Source organism: Giraffa tippelskirchi, chromosome 6 (assembly GCF_054371585.1).
Source record: "Giraffa tippelskirchi isolate mGirTip1 chromosome 6, T2T-mGirTip1v1.2.pri, whole genome shotgun sequence".
Taxonomy (NCBI): Eukaryota; Metazoa; Chordata; class Mammalia; order Artiodactyla; family Giraffidae; genus Giraffa; species Giraffa tippelskirchi.
The window spans coordinates 124,407,064-124,425,142 of NC_137280.1; the positions used below are offsets into that span (position 1 = coordinate 124,407,064).

Consider the following 18,079-nt stretch of genomic DNA (forward strand, 5'->3'; position numbering starts at 1 on the left):
GGAGCCTGGCAGGCTACAGTCCATGGGGTTGCAAGAGTCGGACATGACTTACCAACTAAACCACCACCACACATGGTTCACCCTGTCTTCAGTATTCCCACTCATTTTTTCATGTTACACATACACACATTTCCATATGATTTCAGAGTGGAGATTTCTGAAATTGTTGTTCTGGTAGCTTTCATAGCTCCTTAATATGTCTTATTTTACATGTGAACATACTTTTAAGATTTTTTTCCCCCATGAAAAGTGACATACCAAATCTGATGACTTTTTTCATTTTCAGTATCAGAATGGGATCCTGCTTTCTATATAAAAGAAGGCTAAGAGAATCTTAAGCCTTCAAACTTAAGTTTGAAAAACATTGGTGATAACTGAGTATAACATTTATAGTTGATGATCCCCAAAGTTGGATATCAACAATTTGTAGATATATATTTATATATGCACGCTTCCCCATGAGAGTGAAATGAATAGGAAAGAGAATTTATTAGAATTGCTTAAGTGAATAAATTCACTAAAGTAATTTGTGCAAAGTTGTTTGTTAAAGTTTATCTACTTTTAAATCATATAACATTTATTTATTTTCATGAAAGTTAACCAAATTTAGACCATTCATAATGAAATTATGTGAAACTTAAGTAATCACTGCTATTAAAATCACTATTTTTACCCAGCAACATTAATATAAAGAATTTGCAATAAATTTTTAAGAAAAGCTGATTTTAATGTTTGAAGAGTTATTTGCTCCTAAAATAAAACCTAAATTTAAGGCCTGGGCCCTTTGACAGGCTCTTTTAGAGCAGAAATTTCATTACTATAGCGATCATCTAAATTAGCATTAGCATGAGTCAGGCAGAATTTCATAATGCAAGAACCGGGTAAAAAGTGAAATATATGATTAGTTTCAAGCCAACAGTTTGTTACCTTTCAGTTGCTAAACGGACTACCAAGTTTTGATGTTGGATGGTCCTAGGCAATTTATGTCTTTAGGAAGGTTGAATATGGCAAAGGTCACCTGTTAGAAATATTTTTATTAAAAAGAATTTCATAGCTACTCATTTTTATTTTGTCCCCATATTGTGTTTGGTATTTATTTTCTTTCTTTTTTCCTGATGTGCTTTACTTTTGTGGAAAATTGTCTTGTTTGATAGGTAGAAACATGGTGGTGATCCTCTGTGTAAAACAAAGTTACTTCTTATGGACCAGAAATATTTTACTCATTTTGGAATTGCAAGATTTTTGCATTTTCATGAATATATACTTTATTTTGGTGGTTATTAGTAATTTGCTTATAAATTTTTATAACATTTCCTAGAAAAAATTTAAGCTAAAGAGTTTAAATTTTCTTGATTTAGCGTGCACTTTAGGAAGCCTCCAAGTTCAAGGACCAAACCTTTACATTCTAGAATTGTGAGAAACCTGGAAGTACTCTTGTTAGCATGTGTTTTGCTCTAAACTGGATTAACACAGAAAAATCCTAAGAGGACTTATGTTCTTACTACCAAGTAGCAGTCAAACTTACGGGATAGGTGACTTAGGTATTCACATCGACCAGCTCAGTGATGGCCATCCGCTGATGAGTTAATAGTCGTGTTGGGGAATGGATCAAACTCTCCTTGAGCTGGAGTGTATTGGCAGTTTCCAGTGCAGGTAGTTGTTGGTGACATTTGACCTACCTCCCTACCCTATACACTGGAGTTTTCTTTTTCCCATCCTCCTTTTTCCTTGTTTTGCTCTGTTTTATACTTCTTGCCATAGGCCTGCCAGTGACACTCCAGTTTACCTCCTTAAGAATGAAGTAAAGAAATTGCTGACTCCTGCCTTAGAAAAGAACATAGCTAACTGATCCCAGAAAGATTTCTGTATTATGAGGTAATTGGGCAGTTTTTTTCTGACTGCTGTCTTCCCTGTAGTCTTAAGTTGGCAGTTTGAAGAGCATTGACATTGTTTGTTAAGATATGTATGAATTGAAGAAAGTAAGAAGTATGTGTATTTTAGGTAAGTTCCTGGAGCTGAGACTTACTGGTTTGGAAATTTGAGAGCAGAAAGGGGGAGAGCTGTTTAAATGTGTTTATGAATGGAAGTGTGAGAGGTATACAAGGGAATGGTTTGGAGGTAAATTGGAAGAAATTTTTACTGGAGGTAGGAAAAGACCCTGAGAGTTTAAATGAGAGTTGTTTGCTAAGGACAATGAAGCTGATGTTCACTAAGGAAGTTTTCAGAGAAAATGGGTCCCTTGTTGGTTATGAGAGAGCTATTGGTCTATGTTATGATGATGATGATGATGCAGTATATAAATCTGTTTTCAGGTATAGGATGTTTGCTTTTCTGGACAAATATAAATAGCACAATTTGGAACGGCAACTTTTCTGGTTAAGGCAAATGGTGCTAGAGACTTATTTTGAGGGGAAGAAATTTAAAAAGTTTCAAAGTTTTTCATATTTATTTTTAAACTAACAGAAATATTTATCATACAGACTATTCTCCTGGAGTCATGTTACAAGGTAGTTTACATTTGCTTCTCAAAATGTTCTTTATATCGAATTATTCAGTTTTGCAGTCCACAAAGATCCATATTATGCCTTGCTTTATAGAACCTTGAGCCTTTGTTCTACATAAATTTCTAGAAGTACAATAAACCAGGTTAAAAACGCTGAATTGAAATCTTAGGTATCTTTTCTATTTGTTTTCTGTTTGCAATCCTAGCAAGTTTTTAACATTGTGGCCCTTATGAGACCCTCAAGAATATATATTTCTGAAATTAGGCAACATACCCACCCTCAAACTCAAGTTTCTGTTTATTTTTCCACTTTCTATGTTACTTTAAAATTGTAGAATTCCCAAGAGTTCATTGGTGGCAAATATTAATAATATAATTTAGTGTATCTTGGAAGTTCTTATGTCCTTTGTAGGGTGAAACTGATTGTGTTCAGATTTCTGTTCTCAGTATACCAGTAACATTTTGATAAGATGAAAAGTTGCTATAATACTTGTTTTTAAAGTTATACAATTCAAGTATATTTGAATTAACTGTTTTCTAGTTTGGTATGGACTTATTCTCAGTGATTTTGACAGATTAATGTTTCATTTTACCCAAATCTGTATATTTTAGTGATAAAACCTCTTAAAGATAACTTTTAAAAAAGAGGTTCTGATTTTGTATCTGGAATGTAATTTTTTTTACAGATGTCAAATACATTAATAATAACAATTATTTTTATTTTAACTTATTTTGTAGAGTTGGCAGTTAGTATGATTTTCATCCAGTAGTATTATATGTCAGATTTTAAATTATGATGGTTACATACTATAACTTAAGTCAGTGCAGAGCCTTCTTAAATAACCCCTCCCTTAGGAATTGTTTAAAAAGAAGTGAATTCCCAAACCTGTGTCAAGAACCAGTGATTTAAATGACTGTGAGACAAGTCTTTGAAAGGCTTCCTTGAGTCTAGTCAATGGAGATAAATGATAGCCCATTTCCATGCTGCATACAGTTGTTAGGGTTTATAAAGTTGTCAATATGTAAAAGTGCAAAAGCAGGAAAGACTGTAAAGTTGCCTATAAAATTTCTAGTTTTCATTATTTGCACTATTTATCTTTGCACTTGATTTTTTGAAAGTTAAGACTAGTCACTTTCACTTTTGTTTCTAGTCTTTTCTAATTTCTTACGTTTTCAATATCCCACCCAAAGCAAAACTTATATGCAACTAAATATTCTTTATAAGTCCAAGAAGATATTTCGTAGTGTTAGCTATGTAGAACAAAAATTTGTTTTGATAAAATTTTTAATATGGGCCTTTATTTGCCAATAAAATCCTTTGTAAATGTGAGTTTTATTAAACTATGAATAGACAAAGTGAAAGTTAGGGTAGAAAAAATATATATACATACATACATATATATATATATATATATGAAGTGATGTCTTTGAGATCCAATTTCCAGCCTGAAATGGCCTGATTTTGGAGTGTTAATTTGTTTTCAGTGAAGTCAATGAGATTTGAGTTTAGCTGAGCATTGGCTTAAAAAACTGAAAGTGAAGTGGGTGGCAGGTGGCAGCTCCCTCTTTCATGTAGTTTTCCATAATACTCATGGAGTTTCCTTATGGTCTATGTGATATAACTGGTGTTGAAATAACTATATTAGATGAATATTCCTTTTTGGAATTCAAGGTTGACTCACTTTTTGAGGAGGGGGGTGGCAAGGGATAAGAGACATTATTTTAACTAGAGGCATTCTTATAACCTCAAGATGTACTCTAGAAAGAGTAGGAGAACAAAAAGCGTACCTGTGAACATATTTTTTGTCTTAGTGAGATTGCGCTACAGTGTTTGGAATTGCAAAAAACAAAAAAAAAGATGACAGTTTTGTCAATAGAACAGAAATGTGTTTTGACTGAAATTATTTTTTGTAAATTATTATTTCATTTTATATTCCCTCTCCCATAGCCTTTTACGAGCTTCATACTTAAAACCAACAAGCTAGAGGCCTCTCTTCAGAGCTGGTTTATTTTTGGAATGCCTGAGTGTGTTTCTGGATGGAAGGGGTGCGGCAGGGGGTGGTGTTTTAATTCTCGACATGCTCTTCTCAGCACGTTTTGCTATTTATTCTGGATCTTAAGTTTGCAAATTCTGTTGAAAATTCAGTGATGTATTTGAAATGAGAAAGTTCTCTATGACATAGTGTGAATGTGTATGGCTGGACTCTATTGTGGAACTTTGTGGCTTTGTTTTTAATTGAGGTAGAAAGTTATAAACTTCCATTGTTCAGACTTGAGGTTTATCTAGTGGAAATGTGCCCGGTAGTTATCTAAATATGGACCAATTTTGGGAAATGAATGTTGACAAATGTGTATTTGACTCTAGATAATCCTTTATTCAAAACTATAACTTAAAGGCTTACATCATTATAGTTGTCTTAGTTTTTATGTTGTCTTGGGTTAAATGTGGATGATGATCAGTAGTATATCTATGAATTTTCTTTGGGAAAAGAGAAATATTCAGTCTCCAAACCTTTTCTTGGAGGCTAAATTTATCATATATGGAAAATGAAAAAATTTTAGAAAGTGGCTTTGATTATTTTTAAATAGGGTTTAATCAGCTTAATTATTTTTTCTAGTTTGAAGCACTTATTTCCCAAATATGAATAAAGGGAAAAGATCAACAATATGCTCCCCTCATTTTTGAGGACATTTTTAGTTTTTTTGTCCCCATTTCCCAATCCTAGTATAAAACAAATTACGGGTAGCCCTCTTAAGTCCCTGTATCACCTTTTTGGGGTCACAGATACCTTTGATTATCAGATGAAAGTGATAGACCCTCTCCCCAGAAAGAAAGTACCACATACACAGTTAATTCTGCATACAACCTCAGGGGCATCACGCATCTTCTGGAATCCAAGTTAAGGATCTCTGCTCTAAACTCCATAGAGAAAATTTTAATGCAATTAATTGATAAAATTAGGAACTAAGTATTGTTTCATAAAACATTTCAGATTGGAATTACTGTTAGATGGTGACCCCTACTAGCAAAATGTGACATTCTAGACAGCTTTGTTAAGACATTCTAACAACCAGACAGAAGGAAGAGAGAAGCAAAGTTCTGAGAGCTATTTTTAAGGAGTTAGGGCATCTCTAGACATGGGAGCCAATCCTGGTTCAAGGCAGGGGTCAGGGTGCCTGACAGCTTCTAGCAGGGTAGAGTTTGATAAACCACAATGCTCAGGATGCCAAGGGGTTAGCCATTATCTTAACCCCTTCCTCACCAAAAGATTTTAGTTTTGTCTATTGGGAAACAAGATGTCACTAGGGAAGAAAAAGATTTGCCTTACAACTTTGCTGGAACACATCAGTTTGGTGACGTATGGGACACTGGTATTGTTTTTGAGAAAGTACATAAAACCAAAGTAAATTATTCTCTATGTAGAACATTATTTACTAGTAACATTTGTTTGGATGTATTAGCTTTGACAATTTTTACCAGTAAATATTGTTTTTATTTAAAACTAGGAATCCAGTTTATGAATAGGATAGTTGATATATCTGTCCTTTCCCCCTATAAAGAATAGTTTAAAGGTTTATGCATACTTTTTATTTTTCTCTCTTGATGCTGTGGAGTGGGGTGGGTGGGTGGGGAGAGATCTTTGAGTCAACAAACGACAAAATGTCTTCTTCAAATTGAAAAATTGAAAAAGCAGCACCTTATTTAAGTCTAACTGTATACCATTTTAGTGCATGTATGAGTTTTAATAATGATTTTTGGTGCATGCCTTTGGGCTTATTCAAAAGTGTACAATAGGAAAGTATACGTATTTCCTTTCTTAGAAAGGAGATGTTTTTCTACTTTGCAACATGTGATTACAAAAATCTTCCTCTGTGGGAAGATTAACCATGTATTGAACTACTGAAAAGTATATATTTTTAGATATACAGAAGGAATCTACATGGAGCAGCATTCAGACCTATATAGAAGTCATAGCATTCTGTATAGGACCAAAAAGGAAATAACATTAAACAACTTAAACAGACTTTGTTGGGTAGAAATACCTTTAGATCTTGCATTGACATCCAAAAAGAAAATGCCACAAAAGTTTGCAGAGAACTTTTGTCATTTGAATTTTCTCTGTCAGTGTATTTAGCCCAAATAGAACAGCTTTGGGTTAACACATACATAAGAATCAAAAAAACAAAGCTAACTAAATAAATCAGTCTGGTTTGCAATCCAGCTTGACTAAATAAGTAAACTAATCACTTGCAACATGAAAAACTGTCCAACTGCTCTAAGGTTTTGACAAAATAACCTTGGCTGATGTGGGAAAACTCCCACTTTGATTTCTGACCTGACAGTGAAGGTTCATGATTTCAAACCTGACAGTGTCTGTTTAAGGAGCTATGGTACAGTTTGCTAATTCAATCTCAGATGCCTGTTGATTACCTGTGAGATCTAGAGTCCAAAGTAGCCAGCAGCCGTATCCCTGAGTGCTCTGTGCCCATCAGATCTCTTAAAGTTAAGCAGGGTTGGGACAGGTCACAGCTCTGATGAGTGACCTCAGGAGCTGTGGACAGCCCCAGATTCAAGAATTGTATCTGCTTTCTTGGGAGTCATCACTGAACTAATGTCCCACATGGTGTTACTTCCTGTAGATGCTCTCTCTTGGAGGAGGCCCAGAGCACACATCCTAATCGCTTGTGGTACTCAGAGAGGGGGTGCTAACTCTGATGCCCTGGCCAAATTCCAGTTTAGGGATGTGGGTCTTCTTGCCATTCTAATCAGAAATGTGCATCGCTTCCCATTTTCCCTGTTGATCTCAGTGCAGAGTGCACTGGTATATTTCTTTGCCCTGATCCCAAGTCTTTAAGATGCTGGTGTGTATTATATGGGCCAAGTTCATGCCTTTTCCTAATGCTGGAAGGTTGAGGAATGAGTGAGCTTGGTGTCACAGTGCCCTGTAGTTGGAAGGTAAACTCTTGTGATGATTTAGGGATGAAGTTGGCCCTCTTTTTAGCCTAAGTTGGGAATGTACACTGGTCAGAGGCTTCCAGCCATGAGGTATGAACTGAAACCTATTTTCCCTCTTTTCTTATAGCATGTTGAGAAAATCTGTTGGGTTTTTAGCAGTCAGGGAAGGCCGGAGTTCTGCAGCTTTAATCTGGGTAACTGAGGCTGGTTTGAGCAAGACTTTGGTTAATTAACTAGGTTCTCAGATGCCACAGACTCCGTGAAAAGTCACCATTATTTTCAATGGTTGTGATAGAATTTCCCTCAGTAGCCATTATTTTAAGATTATATTGCAGAGTTGCTTTATTTGAGCTTTTTGTGTATACACAATCCCAAACTGGAAGAAATAATAATTTAAAAAAAGGAATCCTGCTGTGAAAGGTATATATTACTCTAGATTTTTCTTACTGTAAATATTGTAAGATTGTAATACTGTCGATATTTTATTAACCAACAAATGTTAATCTATGTGAATTCAGACTTATTTTAAATGTGCTTCTTATTTACTGTGTGTGGTCCCTGTTGCTGACAGTATTAAGTTATATTCTGATGTAAGATTAACTTTATTAAAGAATGTAAACATTAATGTTTCCTTATGGGAAAACAAATAAAGTATAAAGAAGACAATTCTTTTCATTAAAATATACTGTGTATTTACACTTGCTAGACCCAGCACCACTTATAAATTTAGTACACTGTTCAAAATTTTAGTTAACACAGCTGACATGGTTGTGCTCTGAAAGCCTAAGAGTAGGTATTGTTGGAATATGAACAGTTTGTATTTGTCTGCTGTGAATCATAATCTTGAAATTTCTAATCAAGTTTGTAAAATTTTTATAGTAAAACATTTTAATGACAATTTAAAAATTTATCTTCTCTAAAGAATGGTCAAAACAATATCCTTTCAGAAATAGAATTGTTCTTTAATATCTTTCCAAAATGACTTTGGTTAAATGGACCAGATGTATATTAGTTAAAATTTAGGACAAAGTTGTAATATTCTTTGAGTTTACAAGTTAATCCTTATTGGAGATGTGCCAATTATACAGTAGAATATCATTAATTTGCACTGTTTGGGGACCCCATTAAGAATGCTGAATTTTGCCAACTAAGAAGTAAGCAAATGCAATTTAAAAAGTAAATTTGAGCATTCTGTATTAAATATGTGCAGTTATTATCACATGAAGAAGCGCAGTGTGTCGGGCTGTAATATAACCATACTTGCTGTCATGTTCTCCCATCTCAGTGCTGGGAACTCACCATGTGGAAACCAAGCAAATGTGTTGTGCATCAGCCGGCTTGAGTTTGTTCAATATCAAAGCTGAAACTAGCGAGGTCTGCTGTACTGCTTATTGAAGTATTGTGATTCTTTTAGGCATTGATTCTTAAAAAATATATACTGTAACAGTATACTTTGTACAGATTTAAATTTTATTTGAAAAAAATGAAATAAAGTAGGCAAAAAAATAAAGATGTTTATTTTTCATGTGACTGTATAAACAGATCAGTCTTTTGTTTCAGTGCCTTTGGTGGGGGTGGTTATGGTTGCTCTTGGATTTTTTTTTTTTTGGATAGACAAAAACCATTTTAAGGGTTCAGTAGTGGGTATATTTGTCTGATAATTAATTTGCTGCAGGCATTAGGTGTGCTGTCTCACACTGGAAAACTTTCCTATTTTATTTTAAAACAAATTAGATTTTATGTGAATGGCTTCCCTATCTTGCTTCTTAAGTCAGTTGCCAAAGCACTTTGGCAAGTGCTTGGTGGTGGGATGGTTAACCAAGCCATCACGACTAAAGAGAAGGAAAAACTTTTCCCATAGACTATGCCCCTTTTCCACTGGAAGCTTTTTGTTTTTTGTCGTTTAAATTTGAAGTTGGTTTGGGTTACAAAAGAGTCATGACAAAAGATGAAGAGAATCCTCTGCAGAAAATAACAGTTGTGCTTGAAAATAAGATCCTTTTGAAACTGCTCTTCTAGTGAAAGAAGTTACCATTAAAAATGTGCCACAGAAGTGATCCTTCAGAATAGTTTTAATGGGACTTTCTCATAGAAGATTAGATTATCTGACCAAAAAGAGCTATCTCAGTTTTGGCCTCTAACTCAAAAACCAGCAGTGGCTTCAGTTGTATGGTATTTTCCTCAACCTTTAGAAATGGGGTTGAAGGTTTGGATTTCTGCTCTCTCCTCAATTTATCTTTTCTGGTGCTTTCCCTTACTTTTAGGCTGGATATGAGAAGGCTTGGAACAAGTGGTTGCAGAAACAAAGTTCCTGCAAAAATCACACTTTAATAGAAGATTTTTTCCTTTGCTCTTTGAATGCAAGGAGCATGTGTTTAATCCCTGGTCGGGGAGCTATTTTGGTTGGTACAAAAGTAATTGCGGTTTTGAGGTGTGAGTTTTAAATCATTATAACTAGACTCAAACACATCTTTATTAATCGAAATAGGAACCATTACAATTAACACATTTTTGCCAATGAGAAATAAGTTTGTTTATTCCTGTAGTGTAAAAAATCCATGCTTAGGGATAGGACAAACTCCTGGAAAGCATTTTCTGCCTCCTGCTGGTTGTGGAAGCATTTCCCTGCAAAAAGTTGTCAAGATTCTTGAAGAAGTGGTAGTCGGTTTGCGAGAGGTCAGGTGAATATGGCAGATGAGGCAAAACTTCGTAGCCCAATTCATTCAACTTTTGAAGCATTGGTTGTGCAACATGTGGTCGGGCGTTGTTGTCAAGGAGAAGAATTGGACCCTTTCTGTTGACCAATGCCAGCTGGAGGCGTTGCAGTTTTCTGTGCATCTCATCAATTTGCTGAGCATACTTCTCAGATGTAATGGTTTCTCCAGGATTCAGAAAACTGTAGTGGATCAGACAGGCAGCAGACCACCGAACAGTGACTTGACCTTTTTTGGTGCACGTTTGGCTTTGGCAAGTGCTTTGGAGCTTCTTGGTCCAACTACTGAGCTGGTTGTCATATAAAATCCACTCTTCATTTCTTGTCACAATCCAACAGAGAAATGGCTTGTTGTTGTTGCATAGAATAAGATAAGACAGTTCTTCAAAACGATTTTTTTAATTTTCGGTCAGCTCATGAGGCACTCACTTATGGCTTTTTCACCTTTCCAATTTGCTTCAAATGCTTAATGACCATAGAATGGTCAACATTGAGTTCTTCAGCAACTTCTCATGTAGTTGTAAAAGGATCAGCTTCAGTGATTGCTCTCATTTGGTTGTTGTCAGCTTCTAAAGGCCATCCACTACGCTCTTCACCTTCAAGGCTCTCGTCTACTTTGCAAAACTTCTTGTAGTACCACTGCACTGTACATTTGTTAGCAGTTCCTGGGCCAAATGCATTGATGTTGCAAGTTGTCTCTGCTGCTTTACGACCTATTTTGAACTCAAATAAGAAAATCGCGCAAATTTGCTTTTTGTCTACCATTTCCATAGTCTCAAATAAATATAAAATAAACATCAATTAATAAGTCATTACCAAAAAATAAAGAGAAATGAACATTAAAATGATGTATAAAATAACCACATTTATTTAAGAATGTATTCCAATATCAAATGGCAAATTTCAACAATGCAAAAACCGCAGTTATGTTTACACCAACCTAATAAGCTCCTGCATGCTGTGCAGCATGGCCAAAAAAAAAAAAGACAACCAAATAAATAAATATACATATATACATGTGTATAACAGTAATTATATTCTAAAAACAGATGCATGGTCATTGAAATATCTCATGTTCACAGCAACACAGTTTCAGGCTTCTTTGAGTAAATTCCAAGAAAGCTTTGTTGTTGTCGTTTGGATTTTTTCTTGCTGAAATGGCTCTCCTTTGTAGAGAGCAGCAGACTAGCTATTGAAAGACAGATAGTCACAGCTAGCCAGCTGTTGGACCAGCTTCCACACCTGACAACCACTAACTCCTGTAAAAATAACACAGACACTGTGCTGTATGAAAACTTAAAGCGGAGGGGCCTCTGTTTTGCATGGGTAGGGCAGGTGGCAGTGCCTCTGATTTAGGTGGGCACTTCCTAAAGATTTCCCCTCTCACCTCAATGTAGAGTCAGACAAACTCCTGGGCTTGTCCTAGAGGAGGACTCTCTAGTATTGGAGATTGTGGTAGAAACTCCAGCCACGATTTGTGGTGACGTAAAAGGGAGTGAAAAGCAGGAAGCCAGGCCCCTTTCTAACTGTCCCGTGGCCTTAATCTTTGAAAGATTCCAAATGGGAATCCCTGACCTCAGGGAATATGCCCTGAGGTCATTTTGGAGAGGTGGAGGTGAGGTTCTGTTACAGGGCTGCAAGGGGAACATCCCAGACTTGGGATGGGTCTGAACTCTAGGGCAAGGCTTATGGGCCCATGGGAGCCCCTGAGGAAAGGGGCCCAGCATGGTCAACAGAACTGTTAGCCATTTTTATTTAGCACTTTTCTAAAGCGATAAAATCGGCAATCTCTTCCCACCCCCACCTCTAACGGATGTTAACTTTTATTTAACCATGTAGTATGTCATTTACTTTGGCTCTTTTGCATGATTTTTTTAGAAGTCTCTCTGTTCCTAGTGCCAGTAACAGTTTCTTTCTAAGCAGACAGGACTTTCTGATTTGGGGTACTAGGTTTTGGAAGAGGTTCTGCTCTTATAGGATCGGAGGAACGAGAGATTTCTTTTTGTCTGCTAGCTAACCTCAGGGTCAGCACAGGCACTACTGCTTTCATTTTACTTCAGCGCTGTCCGCCACATTTCAGGAACTTGAGAAAGAACCACTGATTTTTCTCTCTGAAAATGGGGATTTTACCTTAATTTCTCAAATCTCTGGAGAGTTTCCAATAACATCATTCCCATTTTCCTACCAGCTTTGATTTTCATTCATTTTGATTTGTTCAAATCAGGCCATTTGGCACTTAGGTTGGCAGTGAGAAAATGTCACAAAAAGGCTCACTGAATGTTGCAATGTTTAAAAGAGCAGGATATCCCCACCTCACAGCCAGCAGAGTTGTCCAGTTAACCCCACCATCCTAGGGATCCTGACTCTCCCTGCTTGCTTAGCTCACAACTCAGACCTTCCCCAGGAAGCAGGAATTTCTTTGTCAGCCTCCCAGGGGGATTGGCAGCAGCTCCAGGCTCAGCCGGCCTTCTCTTTCTGCCTCTGGCAGTGACACTGGAGGGTGAGTGTGTACTGCCACCATCCTAAATTTTTCCAAGCCCCTCTCTTTAAAAAAAAAAAAAAAAAAAAAACACCTCAATGTTGAGTGCTTAAAATATGCAAGCTAAGTGTTTTGTCTAGGTTATTTCATTAAATCTTACTACAACCTTATGAAACAGGCACTATTATTATCCCCATTTTACAGAAGAGGAAACTAAGACACAAAGAGATGAAGTAACATGCCCAGGTCACACAGAATTCAAGTCACAAGTCCTGGCAGATGATGCCCAAGGACACCCTTGGTCTCAGTCGCTCTAGCGCCTCCTCTTTCCCTAACTCCTAGGGTCTCCCTGACTCTGACAGTACCTTAGCTCAGGATGTATTCAGCTGGAGGGCAAAACCAATGTTCTCTGAAGTAAAGGAAGATTTCTCTGTATAACTCACAAGCCACACTTCCTGTTCTGAAAGTTGATTCATGAATGAATCTACATTTTCATTTCCCCCTCCACTTTTATGGGGGAGTGACTTACTCAGACAGGGTCTGAGGAAACGTGGCGAATGGCCCTTCCAGGCCTCTCTCCACTGCTCTTGCTTAAAGTACAGCGCTGGGTACTATTCCTGCCTCTTCTCATCCTCATCACAATGACCTGATCAAAGAGCCCTGTGAATGAGCCCTTCAGTTCTGTCCAGTGGAGCTGTTGATTCCTTTCTTGTCCCCAGGTTATACCCCCCAGCAGACACCCTCTGTCTTCCTTATGGCTGACCTCCTATCTGGGCCCATTTGGCTGCAGATAGAGGCTCAAAAGAGAACAGGAGGCAGCTTCCAGGAGAGGATCTGGGTCTGCCCAGATTCCCTAAACCTCACTACTTGCCAATAATTGGCCTAGTAATTGGATCCGTCAGGGCCAGCCATGTAGTTTCCAGCTTAGAGTTTTGCTTGGGCTTGTAACGTTTCTGAAGGCACTTAGCATCCTCTAAAAATGCTATTTCCCAGATGCTTCCTGAGCTCTAAGGGAAGGTCCTGAGTGTCACTCTCCTAGGGGCTTCTTCCAAATAGAAAATATGAAATTCTTTGGGACTTAGGGCTGGTTTAGAGGCTATGGTATCTATTAGAACTCTTGTCTGAAAAGGGACACTCATAATCCCTCATGTTTCTGGTATCCTGTAAAGCAGTGATTCTCATGGTGTGTTCCCTCACCCGAGAGCATTAGCACCCCATTGGAAATTGTTAGAAGTACAAATTCTTGGTCCACACTCCAAACAGAACTGAATCAGTACCTGTCTGAAACCAGCAGTCCCCATTGTAGCAAGCCTTCCAGGAGACTGATGCACACTGAAGTGTGAGAACCCCTACTCTCTAAAGCAAAGGTTCTTTATCTCTTTTGGCGTTTTTGGTTTGAGAATCTGATGAAAGGTTAGGACCCTCTCACCTGCTTCACAGACCTCCTCAAGTCCGAGTTAAGAATCCCTGCTCTGGAACTGAGAGCTTGTCCATGCCTCTCTGGCTTCCAGTCTCTCCACACCGCCTTGAGAAGTGGTGGCCACACACTCCCTGTTCGCTCTTTCATTCCTGTCCTGTCGGTTGTCGCTGAGAGTGGGCAGCCCCCGGATGAGAGAATACAGGGGAAAGGGCTTCCTGCCCCATTTGTGCTGCAACTGTAACCCATGGCCTCTAGACAAAAACCAAATGCTCAGGCACGGGGCATCAGGCCAGGGCCTGGGCAAACAGAAAAGTGATTCCATCTCCTGGAGCTGGGAGCTCTGTGTCAGGACAGAACTGCTAAAAACTGCGGCACTTCCTGTGACAGTCCCGGCTGGGGAAGATGACTGCAACTAGAGCTTTGTCAGTGCCGAGGCCTGGTTATTCCTGTTGTCCCTGTTTGACTGTTTGTGGTACCCCTGTTCGCTTGTACAAGTATCTTGGTTTAGACAACAAATCGTATATAGTCACCCCTTTTCCCACCTAACAGCCTCATCACTTGTCTCCTTGTGGGCATTTTTGCCCCCTGCAGTCTGTTCTCCATGCAGCAGCTCGTCCATAAATATGGTTACAAGGCCCTTATGACCTGGCCCCACCTGACTCCCCAGTTTTGTCTCCTTCCTTTCACCTCTATGTTCACCTCTTAAGCCAAGCTGGTCATCTTCCCACGTCTTAAATGCATGAAGCCCGTTGCCACCTGAGAGTCTTCGGCCTTGCTCTGCCCTCTGCCCTTAACATGCTTCCCTACAGATCCTCTCACATTGGCCCTTTTTCATAAACAGGCATCAGCCTTCATGTTCTTTCAAGGAGGCCCCCTTCCAATCCTTCTCCCTCACAGCTCCATTTCCATTTTCTTCCTAGTGCTTCCTAGTGCAAAATTGTTTTTTCTTTTTCTGGGAGGCTAACACTGTGAGGGCAAAACTAAGGCATTCCCAGTACCTGGATAAGTCTGGCACACAGCAGATACTCAGTAAACATCTCTTAGCTAAGCAGCTAGACTTCATCGAAGCCCGGAGTGCTTCTGGGGCTGACTTCCTTATCCATGTTAAATGCAAGTACTGTCATCCTGTTTTATCTCACCTCTGGCCAACAGGTGGCATAGGACAGGGACCCTGAATATGAGATGATTCTTCTCTGCCTGCTGCCAACTCTCCCTAGCTTCATGTACCTCCCATCTCTGAATGGGCCTCAGCATCTCCTCTCCCTAGGTATTTCATCTCTAGGTGAGCTTCTGGGGAAAGGGCAATAACCCTGGCCTCAAAAGATCGCTTGATGCCCACTGTGCCTCCATCTGCCCCCCAAAACACTATTGTTTGGGGCTCCAGCCATTCAATATGCAATCCCAGGGATGGCGGAGCCTGGTGGGCTGCCGTCTATGGGGTCGCACAGAGTCGGACACGACTGAAGCGACTTAGCATTAGCATTTGGCCACCAAGCTTTCGATGGGCAGCATTCTGGGCTTCTTGGTGAGCTGGGAACTCACTCTCCCTGGAATCCCCTAGCTGAGGGAGTGGAGGAGACGAGCTCTTCAAGGAGTTATATTCCCTATTTCCCAGTGCCACAAGCTGGGAGGTGTCTAGAGAATTATGGCTTCCATAAAGCACCAACATCATTGGTGACATTTCACCAAATCCTGGCTCTTCTATTCTCTGTTCCTTGGCCCTCCCTCTGGTCTTTATTTTTTATTTTTCAAATATTTACTAATTTATTATTGGCTTCGTAACATCTGAGTTGCAGCACTCGGGCTTTTTGTTTCAGCATTCCTGCTGCTCTCCAGTTGTGGAATGCAGGCATAGTTGCCCCAAGGCATGTAAGATCTTAGTTCCCTGACCAGGGATCAAACCCACGTCCCCTGTATTGGAAAGCAGATTCTTAACCACTAGACCACAAGGGCAGTGCCATCCTCCCAATCTTTAAAATGAGAGTTGTGACAACGAACCCCTCCCCCAATAGCCTTCCAGAGCAGCAGTGAAAAAGAACCTCCCTCCTTCATTCTAAACCTGAAGAGGAAATGAGGCTCCTGAGCTCAGCTGAGTTTAAAATAAATTTAGGCTCCAAGATAAATTTAGGGCTATGGAATATGGACTCAAATAGCAAAGTCATACAGAGAGAAGAAAGAGAGTTCGATGGTTTTCAACCAACTTGCCGTAAAGTGAGTCCTTGATGAGAGCCAGGCTGCTGCATGGTGGGCAGAGGACAGGGAAGTGGAAGCAAGGACTTGGAGACAGACCATCACTTTGGAGGATTTTCAGGGTCTTTGTTTGAGTTCTGGCCTTCGAGGAAGGAGCATGGAGGTGGAGGTTAAAAATATTAGTTTTGAAATCAGATCTAGATACAAATGCAGTCTCTGCCACTTACTAGCTTTGTGGCTTTCAGCAACTCTACCTAACCTCTCCTGGTCTCAGTTTCCTCATCTGTAAATGGCATAAGAGTGCCTGCTTCATCTGATCATTGGGAAGATTAAATGAAATAATTCATGTGAAGAAATTACAGCACAGAGTAGTGTTCCATAAATCCTTTCATCATCCTTTTCCTCGTTGAGGTTGCTGGTCAAAAGGGAGACAAATGTAGAACTTGTGTAGTTGATAGGAGCACTTCCTCCAACAGCCTCTGAGTTCCCAGGTGGAGGAGACAGAAAAAGAGTAGGCGCCTCTTCTAGAGTGATCAGCTAGTCTGCATTTAGCTAAAAGGAGGGGAACCCATTCTGACCCCTTCCTATTTCGGTTTTGGTCCTTCCTACATTCCTTTCTCCTACTAGCCCAAGGAGGATCCAGTCTGTGGTGCCCTCTTCACAGGCCTAGTTGTGTACCAGACCAGATTCCATTTTGGTTTGCCTCTCACTATCTCTGCTCCAGGCCTGGAGTGTCTGAGGTTTTTTGGCGATGGTGGAGCAGAGTGCTCTTTTGAAAAACAAAATGAGGTCTCCGAGCAGGGGCTCTGCTTCCTTCTGGCTACAGGCAACAGCAGAGAATCTAGCATCTGCTAAGGGCATGGGATGACTAGAGGTCAATGCTGAATATTAATTCACCTGTTGGACATCTAAGATAGCAGTTAATCAGCCCTGGGGAATAGCTCTTGCATAAGGAAAGGAGAGATTTGCCTTTGGCAGACATTTTTATGCTGGGGCTTTTGGGGGTCTGTAAAGCTCCTGAAGTTTTTTAAAAATGTATTTATTTTTAATTGGGGGATAATTACAGTGTTGTGTTGGTTTCTACCATACATCAACATGAATCAGCTATAGGTATACATATGTTCCTTCCTTCTTGAACCTCCCTCCCACCTCCCACTCTGTCCCACCCCTCTAGGTTGTCACAGGGCACCAGACCGAAGCTCCTGAAATTCTACAAAAGTTTATACCTGTGTGTGCAAGGTACATTTTTCTGAGAAGAGGATCCATAGTTTTCTTCAAAACTCTCAAGGGAAGTCAGAGCCCAAATAGGTTCAGAATCACTGGTCCTGATCTGAGAGTAGAAATAGAATCGTCTTCTAGGGGGTCTCTAAGAGGCTGCATCCTTCAGCTTGGCTGATCAGCAGGACTGTTAATGAAAAGGGCCCGCAAGTGGGGTTGCTGAGGCTTGGAGGAAAGTGAGTTATTCTCTTTATTGGACCTGGGGTGACTGGTTGGAGCCTGCTCTATCCAGTTGGGGAGTTGGGGATTTTGAGCTAGGTAAATATCCCTTGTTTCCCTGAATTTTGGTTGCGATATTATAAAGCACTCTAAACTGTGGTATTTTGTGCCACATGGGGGGACTGGTCTAATGTTGTCTCAGAGGTGAGAAACAGGGTTGAGTGACTGTGCTAGGTGTGTGCTGGTGGTAGTAACAGTGGGGTCTCCTTACGGGGTCTCTTTACATGGCCCTAATTTGGTTGCTTGTTACATAGTTGGCACTCAGCCACAGTTTTTACATTGCTTTGTCTTTGTATCCTTACTTTTGGAGACAATAAATC

At 39.4% G+C, this 18,079-nt stretch overlaps 1 protein-coding gene across 1 annotated transcript; it reads left to right on the top strand.

Annotated features, from left to right (window-relative positions):
• Positions 1–3,956: 3,956 nt before the first annotated feature.
• On the top strand, positions 3,957–8,999 carry IGIP (IgA inducing protein). The gene has a single exon (XM_081497038.1). It carries the CDS (start codon positions 8,663–8,665, stop codon positions 8,822–8,824), a length of 162 nt encoding a protein of 53 aa, XP_081353164.1. The 5' UTR covers positions 3,957–8,662; the 3' UTR covers positions 8,825–8,999.
• The last annotated feature ends 9,080 nt before the right edge of the window (positions 9,000–18,079 follow it).